General features: G+C 51.3%; 1 protein-coding gene and 1 long non-coding RNA gene across 2 annotated transcripts in view; one reads left to right on the top strand and one right to left on the bottom strand.

The window, feature by feature from the left end:
• The window catches only part of LOC123036701 (zinc finger ZZ-type and EF-hand domain-containing protein 1-like), a 44,639-nt gene extending 41,090 nt beyond the window's left edge, over positions 1-3,549 (bottom strand). The window contains exon 1 of the mRNA XM_044456107.1: positions 3,529-3,549. Within this exon, the coding sequence (XP_044312042.1) occupies positions 3,529-3,549 (21 nt within the window). The remainder of the gene's footprint in view (positions 1-3,528) is intronic.
• A 2,019-nt stretch (positions 3,550-5,568) lies between these two features.
• On the top strand, positions 5,569-9,516 carry LOC123036711. The gene is made up of 2 exons (XR_006417191.1): positions 5,569-5,987; positions 8,605-9,516. It is a non-coding gene; the product is annotated as an uncharacterized LOC123036711 (long non-coding RNA).
• Positions 9,517-11,749: the final 2,233 nt, after the last annotated feature.

Genomic DNA, 11,749 nt, shown 5'->3' with positions numbered 1-11,749 from the left:
CAGAACAGATAAAGGACTGTCAGTCAATCACACTGTAACAATGAGATTAAAAAATATTTCTAATTGCCTGTATTGACACTTGAACCCATCTCCAGGTCTGCTCAGACATGCAAATTCAATCTACTAGAAACTATTCATGATAAACTCAGACCCCTATCTCGACTCTAAACAGTCTGCATGATCAGGGCACATGAAGCCCTCTGGGCTATCAAAAGATTATTGTAAACTGAATTCCAACAATGACTATTTACAATGTATATTTGTCTACGGTAGCCTACAGCTAAAGGTGAGAGAAAGGAGCGGGGGATGAAGGCCATTTTAAACAGTGACAGCTTGGTTTTGAGAAGGAAGACAGGGTTTGATCCCACAATGCAAAGGCACACAGGAGTAATGCTTTTCAGGCAGGATTTACCCAAATTTTTCCAACACAGCAAATGAACAGTTACAGCAAAATCTTCCATTAGGGCAAGGTCTGGTCCATGAACAGTTTTGCACAGCTCTGCATTTGACCAAGACCCCAGCATCCTTACATTTGGTTCCTTGTTGCTTGGCGCTGGGTCTTGGAGGGGTTTAGGGTCTGTAAAAAGGGCTGTTCCACAGCAGGCCTGTGCACAAGAATCAGCGTTTCCGATGCTCCTAAGTCAAACTTGAACTGATGTCATGTACTCCACGTTCTGACTTCTCTTACACCGGAGGTGTTTCCATCCAGGTAGAGTCAGGGCCAGCTTGCCACTGAGGCCTTCCCTGCTCTCCACCTAGCGTGCCCCCCTTCACCCAACCCCAGCACCCAGTAGCAACCATATGGACCAATGCAGCTGCGAAGGAGCAAGGCAGTCCACAGGGGTAAGGGTCAGCCCCCTGATGAGTTCCTTCAAAGCCGGAACTAAAGCTCAGAGAAAGCAGCTGCTTTGTGGACACTGATCTGGATCCGTAGTGAATTAGCTGAACTTAGTGAAATCACAGGAGTCCTTGCTTAACCCCCATCGATTCCAGTGGGGATGATGGGTGCCTAACTTTGCCCATTTCTAGCCCCACAGAATTCAACTGGACCTGCTCCTGAGGAAACAGGTATTGCTACATTGGCCTGGCCTGGTCTACCGAACACAACCAAAAGACTTCCCTATTCGATGGCGGCTGCCCCAAAAGCTTCCTTTCTTCCTGGGATAATGGATATTGTCCATAAAGTTCCCCTGAGTGTTACAGATGTGATGGGAAATGTCCACATACCAAACTTTTCATACCATGGTGGCAAAAGTGTCCTTGCAAAATACCAAAAAAAGATTAAAACAAATCAGCAAAAACAAACATGAATGCGAGCACACGATTCTGGGAGCAGTAGAACATTCCCATGTTTGTGCTTGCATTACAAATGCGCATTGCAAACCCCCTCCACCTCCAAATGTATTAAATGCAGTAAGATTAATAATAGCAAGAAATTGGAAAATAAAAGGTGATTATTAAATAGAGGACTGATATCAAGAAGTCTGGAATATAGCTATTAATGATAAATTAACTTGTGATATTACATGGAGAAAAGGTTTTGATAAGTCAAAATAATTTTGAAAATATTTGGCAACTGTTTATTAAATATGTCTTAATAAAAGGAAAGGGGAGTGAACCATCGCAAGAGTCAGTGCAGTTCTGGAAGGGAAGCTGGAGTGGAACAGCCTGAATAAATAAATAATCTTACATTAAGTAGCGTGATTTGTTGGTCCTGGTGGAGGTAGCACTGTTATTATTGCATTGTTTAATTATGTTTATTCGTAGTGTTTAATTATGTTTCTTACTATTATATTAATTGTATTGTTTATGTTTGTTCAATTTGTCAAATTAAAAATATATTAATAAAACCTCTCCTCTTATAAAACAGCACTGTCTGTTTCCATGTTTTAGGGCACCCAGAGGAAAGGAGTTGTGGCACCTCCGGGGCTTGTGAGGACAAAGACGTGGTTTCCAAGGCAGGGGCCCCACTTCAGAAGGACCAGGGACTGGTGCTGGAGCCTTCCCATCCCCGGAGGTGTCCGTTTCAGTCGGGTGCTGGTCCTGGGCCATAGGATGGGAATAGCAGTGATACTCTGACAGTTAGGGCCCCGAGGGTGTGGAGTGGGCTCCCATGGGAGATGGCTGAGGCCCCATCGGTGCGGGTGATCAAGGATAGGCTGGACGTGCACATGGTGGGCATGTCGTGAGCAGAGCCGGCTGGAGCCAGGGTCAGACTAGATGGCCCAGGAGACCCCTTCTGACTTGCTCTGTTTCTATGCTTCTATGTCTCGTCTGATGGGCACAAGACAGATTTCCGGCAGCCGTGCTTCTCCGACTGCTTTTTGAATGGAACCCCATTTTTTCTCTGCCACCCCCTCCCAGTTGCTGGAGATAATGGGGAGCTCTGGATGAGGCCTGTTTGCTTATTATTTATTTGCTTGCTTGCTTGCTTGTTTATTAGCACTTTCCCATATAAGCCCAGTGGCTCCCCAAACAGTTTACAATGACATTCTGGGCTGCAAGCGTGCCTGAAAGGGGCCCGGGTTCACCAGGGGGATCTGAGGGATACAGGAGCAAATTATGCCAGACTGGAACAGTTCAGGACACGTGGCAGCCCTTCTCACCCAAGAAAATGCCCCTTCACCTCAAGAGGGCAAGAAGACTGCCCCATGCCCAACCTGAGGGCCACAGGGGTTCTTGCAGCGGGGGGCCCTGGGATTTTTTCCGATTGCCACTCCCATCAGCACCAGCCAGCATGCCCAATGGTCAGGGATAACGAGGGTCGTAGCCCAGCAACATCTGCTGGGCCACCAGCTCCTCACTCCTGGCTTAGTAACCTTCATTGACAGGAGAAGCACCCATGACCTTCCAGATGTGCTGGGTGGCCAGGCAAAACTATCATGGCCGAGAAGCAAGAACTTTGTGTGCTCCTGCGACAGGGATGTGGAAGGCGTGAGAACGGGCCACTGTTCCTCCCAAAGGAGGAACCTGCACCTCAGATCTCGAAGCCAGTTCATACCTCACTCGTGCAGGTGCTCCCAAGCCCCAGGCAGCATTGCTCACCCACCCCTCACCCCTCCAGCACCTCTCCAAAAATGCCAGTGAACACCCAAAGGGGCACCTTTGCAGCAGTCAAGACCCAAAGGTCAGATGCTTTCCTAGCCAGACTAAAACCCTCCATTTCCTCCAGGGGTGTTGCTAATGAAGGCTCAGAGCAAGGGGCCGTTTACTGAGTGTAAAGTGGAAGCTGTGAGACAAAGGCATGTTTTTATGATAAGGGTCTTGGCTCCAGGCCCCCTACCCTGTCTCTGCGTGACTTTTCCTGCTGAATCAGCTAGCTTCTCAATAGCCTGGCTTCCGAGGCCTTCCAAGCATCAACGCAAGTCTGCCATTGGCTGGGCTTGGTGAGTTTGCAATTCCTGAAGCCCTGCTTGTGTTGCAGCAGAGGCTGTCAGAATCCCAGAATCTCAATTTGAGAAGAGGAAATAAAACTCGGGTTCGTGGGAAAGATCAAGCGTCCAGACCATCTTGGCTTTATTGTATTACCCAGGTTCCCTGCAGTTCCATACTCGCAATAATGCATTACTGGGCAGGCAGAGGTAAACTCTGCTGCAAAGTTTCAATACCACTGCAGGGTATTTTATAGGTACACAGGTACAGGGCAATTGATTACAGTATGCAGACATTACAATAAGATTCCGAGGTCATCACATACAGAACAGATAAAGGAATGTCAGTCAATCATACAGAGACAATGAGATTACAATATTTCTGATTGCAGTGTATTGACACTTTAGTTGAGTAACTTGAACCCATCTCCAGGTCTGCTCAGACATGTAAATTCAAGCTACTGCAACTATTCATGATAAGCTCAGACCCCTATCTAGACTCTAGACATTCTGAATGACCAGGGCACATGAAGCCCTCTGGGCTAGGAAGATACTTCCTTGTAAACTGTGAATTCCAATGCCATTTTAAACGGTGACTTAGCTTGGTTTTGAGGAGTACAGGGTTAATTCTACAATTTCAAAAGCACACACAAGCAATGCTTTTCTGACAGGATTTATCCAAATTTTCCCAACAAGGCTAACCTTTTCCCAGCCCTGCCTAAAGCCGATGGGGGCAATCTTAGGGCACCTGAGGCCTCGAACCCTCCAAACTCAGGATTACGGACATCCTGCTCAAGGCTGGCGGAACTGGAGGCAAGGGGCCTGTCTCCCCCACCCCGCAAAGCAGCTGGAAAGCCCATTTCTGCTGCCTACATGCAGCACTTTGGAGTGGGAGGAAATGAGGAGGAGGAAGAGGCAACCAGGAAATAGAGTCCTAGAGTCTTACACAGTGCAGTGTACAAGGAGCTTCTTCCATAGGGAGGGGGAGTCTGAGCACAGAGTTCGTGCTCTGACAATGGTACCTGGACTCCAGAAATCCTACACCCTCTAGACGCTGTCCAGGAAACACTGGGCCACATGGTCCACATAATTTCTGCGCGTGGGTAGCACAAGCAGAAGGCTTGGGTGGGCAGGCATAACCCAGGACAGCACTGAAGAGTTATTATAAAACCTGCAAAATGGGGATAATTGCCCTGCAGGAAGTTGTGAGGGGTGGGAAGCCATTGGTTCAAGCGGGGCATTCATGGCCACGCGTGTCTGTGTCCCACTCATACGTTCCTGCTCTGTCTGTGCATGTGCAACAGCCACGTGCCAGGTGTGCGCTTGTCCTGTTTGCATCAGGCGTACGCCTATATTAGGGGTCCCCAGATGTCAGCCTGCTGGGGACGCTTGGGATTTTGAGGACGGGTCGTGGGCACTCACAGAACAATGGCCACCAGAGGGTGTTTTGGCCATTTGCCAAATGGCTGCTGTGATGGCCATGACTGAACACAAAATGCCCATTTCCCAGGAGGCAAATGGTAAGGCTGAGCGGAAATAATTTACCCAGGAGCCCAAGGAGAGGTGGAAGTGGCCTCACCGCGCTGGGCAGCAAAACCTACACACTGCCTTCTCCTCTGAAACCCATTTTGCAGTGGCAAAACCGCGCAGGAGCGGAGCCTGAACGGGGGCAAGCAACTGGGTACACGGCAGAGGGGGGCTGAACCCCTGATGCCAAGTTGCCCCTGCAAAGATTCCCCCCCCGAAAAAAGTCTGACTCGGAGTGGGTAAGCCAGGGATGCTCGGAGGAACTCAAACACCCCTGTGCAGAGCAGAATCCTACGGGGCCCCAGGGCAGGACGAAACTGGAAGTCTCTCCTCACCCAGCGAAGAGGCAACATCGTCCTTCGCCAGTCGTTCAGAGCTAGGGAAACCTGCACTCAAGGCAGGGCATGCGCCAGGATTGGTGGCTGCATGGAAGGGGGCGGGGCCCTCCGGGGCACACTGGGGGTCCGCCTCGGGGCCCAGATCCGGCCCCTGGGGAGGAGTGCTGCACTCCCACATTAAAGCAGCAGTGTGCAGGAGTCCAGCAGGCAGCAGCCACGCGTTTCTGGGTGAGTGCAGCCATCCCTGTTCACAGAGGCGATGAAGAGGGCACCAGGGATCTGGGTGCGCCCAGCCAAGGCTCCTTCCTGAGACAGGGGCGCCGATGCAGCCTCAGACCCTTCCGAGAGCAGAGAGCCTTTCTTGCTGGCCATCCGTCAGCAGGCAGCCTGAGCATCTGATGATAACGGAGTCGCCAAGCAACGGCAGCCATTTGAGGAAAGGATGGTTAAGGCAGATAAAAGGAGCGCTGTTCTGGAGAGAGAGGTATAAATCGCCTTTTTTACGCTCACTGTCAGAACAGATCAGCGTGACCATTCTGTCCTCTTGTTCAGATCCGCCACTTTTCATCCCTCCTCGAGCAGCCACGAAGCCCCCACTGTGATCGGCTGACCCGGCACCGACAGCCGACCCGAGGAAGTGCCCTGGAGAGACACACAAGCGAGAGGTGAGGCAGCCTATGTCGTCTCTTTGAAATGTGAAAGACCCTCCAAACCCATAGATGAAGCTGGCCCAGGCTTGGGGCACACGGAGGTGAGTATTCACGCAAGTCTGCCTTGCAAACGCTAATTCAAATGCTGTAAACCGCACATTCATTCTCTCCCAGACAGGAAGAGTTTTGGGCAATTCTCATCCAGAGCAAACTGGAATGAATTGTGGAGCTGCTTGCACCTGGCAGATTTAATCGTTTGAGCAGGGCCACTTGGGGAGGGCCTTCTGACCTGGCTCCCTGCTGTGGGGAGATGTGAAGATGTGGAGATGATGTTAAAAAATGTGGCAGCCCTACTCCAAGCAGGGCATGGGGATTCCACGCCGAACGTCAGTGCCCTGGGCCTGGGCAGACAAATAGGTCAGCCCCAGGTTTGGCACTAAAAGATGCTGAGCCCCTTTGTTCCGGAGAACCTGGGGAAGTCTGGCAGATTTTCCAAACTACGACTGTCTCCCAGCGGACAGCTTGAAGGTGGTGTGTTTTTTTTCCTGGATTCAAACTGGAAGCACCGAGTTGCGCCCCCTTTCCATTGACTGTGCTGCCGGGGCAAATGGGAGGTGTAGTCCAGCACCATTGGAAGGCACCAGGGTGCGGATGGCTGCTGTAGCCTCATCCCATATAATCAAATGGGGCATAGGCTTCTAGTGGTTACGAGCCGTATTTGTCCTGGATGACCACACGGGCAAAGGAGCTCAGGGAATTGGACAGCAGTTCCCATAATCCCCAGACATCACGGCCGCTGTCACGCTCCATCAGGAGTTCCCGATCTGTGCTGGGTGACCACTCAGGCAAGAAGACTCGGTGTAGCCAAGACAGCGGGCCACATCTGGAGCTTGGCTTAAAGTTCCAGATCTTGGTCAACCGTCTTGCATCTAAAGAGCTAATAAACTGCTCCAGCTGAATCCTGGAGCTGCCGGCTGAGTGCTTTGGGCTGGAAAGGAGGTTCTCTCTGGGAACGCCACCCCTCCAAGTGCTGCCCCTGGCTGTGAAAGGGCCCACACCCATGTCCTGCAGGTGTTGGGTTCTCCTCGGGAGGGCAGACTGCAGGAAGGGGGAGCCAGGTGGGGCTGCTCCCAGGTCTCTTTTCCACCAGAGGAATCCTCTGGGGCTTGTGTGGATACTGTGCAGGGCCCAAAACCGTGGCCCCCACTGCAGAAGAGCTGGCAATCAGTTCAGATGGTCCCAGTCCCCGGGACACGGCAGCAGTAAGCAAGGGCAGATTCTCCTGCAATGTGTGAGACAGCAGAGGTCGACAAGCGAATGAGTGCATGCGAGAGGTCCAGAAAATGCCACGGTCGCCAAGAAGAGGACATGCGTCCCCATCTGTGGGGGAGAGGGTTGCTGTTTCAGGAAGCACCACAGATGTCTTCCGTTCATAGCACTGTTATGGAACTGTGTGTTCCCCATAGAGATGATGCTTCCCAGGCAATGGCATTGAAGAGTATTTGGTGGCTGACATGCAATAGCAGTGAGGATTTGTCAGTTGATAGTGGGTGAGATTTCTTAGCTAAACCCACTAAATCTGATGCATCCACAAAAGCTCAGTTTCCCTTTCTGTGGTTCCTTGAAGCTCAGAGGTGCAGTGGGTAGCCAGGTCAAGGACCTTGGATAGCGCCAAGGAAGTTCTGTTGCTGGCCAAAACGCTCTCCCAGCCAGCATCAGAAGAGGATGTTGTCTTAACAAGGAGCTGGAGCCAAGTGAAGACTCATGAAGGCTGATGAGACCTGTGGTGTGGCCGTTTCCATTCCTCCTGGAGGAGATGACTAGAGTGTGGAGGAGCCTTGCCTGATTTTCAGGCCTGGGGCTTCTGTGAGAACAGGGAAAGGGGGGCTTTGCCAGGTACTTATAAGCCAGAGGGTGACTGGGCAGGGAGAGCCCTGGATACCGCACAGACCGTCCTACTCTTGAAGAAGTAACCGGGAGGCCATTCCAATCCGAATCCTCCATTGCGCACTGGACGGTCCACACGGTGGGTTTCTTGAGTGTCAATAAGTTAGCATTTCGGAGTTCCACCATTACGATATATTTCAACAAAGTTGCAAAGCAAGCATTCTTCAGGGAGGCCAGAAAGTCAGAAGGAAAGAGTTCTCTGCTACAAAAATTACTGGCTGGTTTTGGATCACACTCAAAGATTGAGTGTGGGTTGGTGTTGAAATGTGAGCCATTGTGTGGTCTGAATCCAGCCACAACAACAACCATGGTTTGTCAACTGTTCACCACCCGCCAACAAACCAGTGTGGTGTAGTGGTTAAGAGCAGGGGACTGGGACTCAGTCGATCCGGGTTCTAGTCCCGGCTCAGCCAAGACTTTGGGTGACTTTGGACCAGTCACAGACTCTCAGCCCAGCCTACATCACAGGGGAAGTTGTGGGGATGAGATGAGAGCAGGAGGAAGATGAAAGCTGCTTCCAGTGTGTTGTAAGAAAAGATTGGCCATCAGTCTAACAAACAAACAAACAAGCCATGCATTTTCTTCATGGCTTGTTGATAGTTCATGACCGGGTTCAAACGACAGGACAGTCCATAGCTGAACCCATGCTCAGCCCATACACAGCCCCTGAGCGCGGGTTGTTGTGTGAACCCATCCCCTGCTTGACCATGGATGTTTCAGGTGAAAACCCAAGCAGCCCCCAGAGCGCTTCCTGTTCCTCTCCTTCCACAGGAGAAGCATCACAGCAGATGTAAGACGGATGGAGAACCAGGTCGAGGGATGCGAGTGGAGCTTTCGGCAGATTTGGCGTGGGGTTCCCAGGTCTGCATCCAGTACCTTCAGCTTCCTGAAGGCCGTGCGTTCCTTGGCAATTTGAAGGCCTATGCAAGACTGGACATGCTGTGGAAGAAGGAACCCCCAGGGCTGGTGGCCAAGGTTCTCCGTGAGATCCAGAGAATGCTGGCCTATTTCCTGATTGCATACACCCTGCTTTTGGGTGTATTCATTTGTGTTGAGCTGATAATTCAGCTTCTAGATGCAGAATAAGGATGGAGTGAGGCCATGCCACTTCTCATTATATGGGGCCAGGATGCCACCGCCTTCCCCTGCCCGGTTCCCTCTGGATGTGTTGGACTGCACTGTAGCGAATGGGAGAAGTGACCAACTGATTTTTTTTTAAAATGTAGACCTTGCCTTTCCATTTATAAAACAGGGACATCTTTGGTTTGCTTGAAACCTCTATGAAAAGGGTGACGCTTGCGAGAAGAAAGAGGAGGCGGCCCGCTTCCTCCCGTGGATAGGAAAGCGTGGCTCTTACGTCAAGGACCAGGCATTCCGTCCATCAATGGGTTGACTCCCCCACACCATGAACGGTTGGAGATTTTTTTTACTGGGTGGGGGGAGTCTTGTGCAGACAAAGGACCATTAGTAACCCGGGAACCGAATGCTGGCGGGGAAGTGTCTGACCCCTCCAGAGAGGCCGGCGAGGAGACGCTTGAGGCTGGCCACCGGCTGGGAAGAAGGTCCTTCAGGGGCTTCGAAGGACTGGCAGAGTCCTTCTGGGGGAACTGCGGGGCAGTCCGGTGTTTGGGAGCTGCTTTCCCCATGATGTCCTTTAAAAATAATATAATTATTGTGACAAGAGCATACCGGGAGTCCAATTCTTGATTCTCACAAGAAAAGTCCAACCCTAAAAAAGTGTTTTACCACTCGGTTGAGAAGCAGGCACAAAATATGAGCCACCTGGTCAGAAGGCCAGCTCAGCGTACACGATGCACGGCCAGCGGGATCCACGCAGGCCGCCCAAGGCCTCCCCATGGCCCTGCCTTCCCCCCATTCCCACTGCTTCCCTCCAGGCACAGTCACTACCAGCAGTGCAGCCTTCTCCTTCCAGCAAGGACGGGCCCAGCTTGTGCCCCCCATGCCCTCCCCCAGGAGTTCCCTTAGAAAGCTCCCTTTCCTTGCTGCCACCCACAAAGAAGGGCAGGCTCAGGTTCCCTGGCTGGACTGCACGGCTGGGTTCAGACGACATGATAAGCCGCCCCGCATCCTCAGCTGCACGGCTTTGGTGGCTGCTCCCGGCATCACCTGGGAGGCCCCAGAATTAGTCATGTCGCATCTTTCTGGCTCCAAAGGGGTGGGGGTCTTGAGTCAGCCCCCAGGGAGCAGGCTCATCATGCAAGAGGAGTCTGAAGGGCATGAAGAAATGCTCTTTATCTATTGGTGAGAATATTTTCAGCTCCCCAGAAGGGGTCCCAGAACGGCTTGCAGGTATGAATGCTAAGATCCTCCAGGCCACCTGGACTTCCAATGTCAATAGCAGCATGTGCACGTCCAGCCTATCCTTGAACATCTGCACCAATGGGGCCTGAACCGCCTCCCGTGGAAGCCCATTCCACCCCCTCGGGGTCCTGTCTGTTAGGAAGTGCTTCCTGGCATCCACCCTAAATCTTGGTCCCCTGAGCTTGGCTCTACTGGGGCATGTCCTGCCCTCCTCTGCAGGGGAAAACAGGTCTCTACCCACCTCTGTGGGACACCTCCTCATGTACCTATATTGTTAACATCATATAGATGTTAAACACCCAATTTTTGTCTTCGTGAAAATATGTGTATGTGCTAAGCATTCCTATGACTGTTTTTATCCCAGGCTTGTACGCCTGTCAAAACTAAGACATTTTCTTGCACATATGGTTCTTTTTATGTTGCATGTGCACCATTTCCAAATCATAATGGTGGGAGGAACCTCAGAGGTCATCCATCCCATCCCTTGCTCAGGACAGGCTCTGTGGTGCAGGATGGGGCCAGGATCAGAAAATGACCCTGAAACTGGTGGAAGACAGGTGTTGTGGTTGCTTAATTCCCAGAGAGAGAGCACATGGCACATGTTTTTTTGCAGAGGCAACAAAGAAGGGGAGGGCACAGGAGAGAGGCACTCATCCTGTTACCAAGCAAGGGAGATGAACAAGGCAAGTAGGCATGGCCGCAACACAATTTCTGTTGCTTTCTCCTGCCTGGAAGCAGAATTGGTTCTGTTTTCCATCAGGACTTTGTCCTGAGAGCATCTGCAAAATAGAATTCAGCTCTCACAGGTCCACGGCCCCTCTGCCTTTGAGTTCCATTATTAAAAACTGAACTGGGATCCCTTCCTGAAGAAAATGTACTCTGCACACACTCAGAGGCACTTTGCTCCAAGGCCTGTTTTTGATTCATTTTGAAATTAAAACAAACACTCTTTTGTTCTCCTTTGTGCTCAGTGGATCCAGCATCAAAGGGGTGTCTAAAAGAATAAATTTTTAAGGAGCTGTCCCTTAAAAGTTCAGACTGCCTGCCAGAGTGGATACATTGCCCCACTGATGTTGGAAACACCCAGCACTGCTGGGGATGGTTGCTGGTGCTCAGAGGCTCTCCAGGCACAGTGTCACAGTTCAAGAAAATCGAAAAAGTGAAGTCTGCAGTGCAAAAGCGCATCCACCAATCCAGAGTTTCCCCCTCCGACTGAGACAAGGGCAGTCCATTTGGACAGATTCCGCATGTGAAGGAATGCACTTTAATATCTACAAGGTGTGGAACAGGGATGGGAGACTGGACTGGGCGTCACTGGTTTAACCAGCCTTCTCTTTCCCCCAAAGAATCCTGGGAAGGAAGGTTTGTGGGGAGCCAAACTTTAACTCTAAGAATTAGTTTGTGGGGAATCCATGAGGCTTCAGGTTGATAAAAGTTGGGGTGTGGACATATTTGAAATCCGGGGCACACGTGGAGTTGCATGGCTGTCCCTCAGAGATCTCCGGGGACCTCGTGGCACGATCTCCGTGAAGCAGCAGCGGGAGAGAAAGTGGGAGGAGGGCGGGGGGGGGGGGGGCTGTCCCCAAAAAGAAGC

The sequence above is a fragment of the Varanus komodoensis genome, unplaced genomic scaffold, assembly GCF_004798865.1.
Source record: "Varanus komodoensis strain SLA01 unplaced genomic scaffold, ASM479886v1 scaffold81, whole genome shotgun sequence".
Classification (NCBI taxonomy): Eukaryota; Metazoa; Chordata; class Lepidosauria; order Squamata; family Varanidae; genus Varanus; species Varanus komodoensis.
Note: the sequence above shows the minus strand (reverse complement) of the source record. Positions and strands in the feature narration are given on the sequence as shown.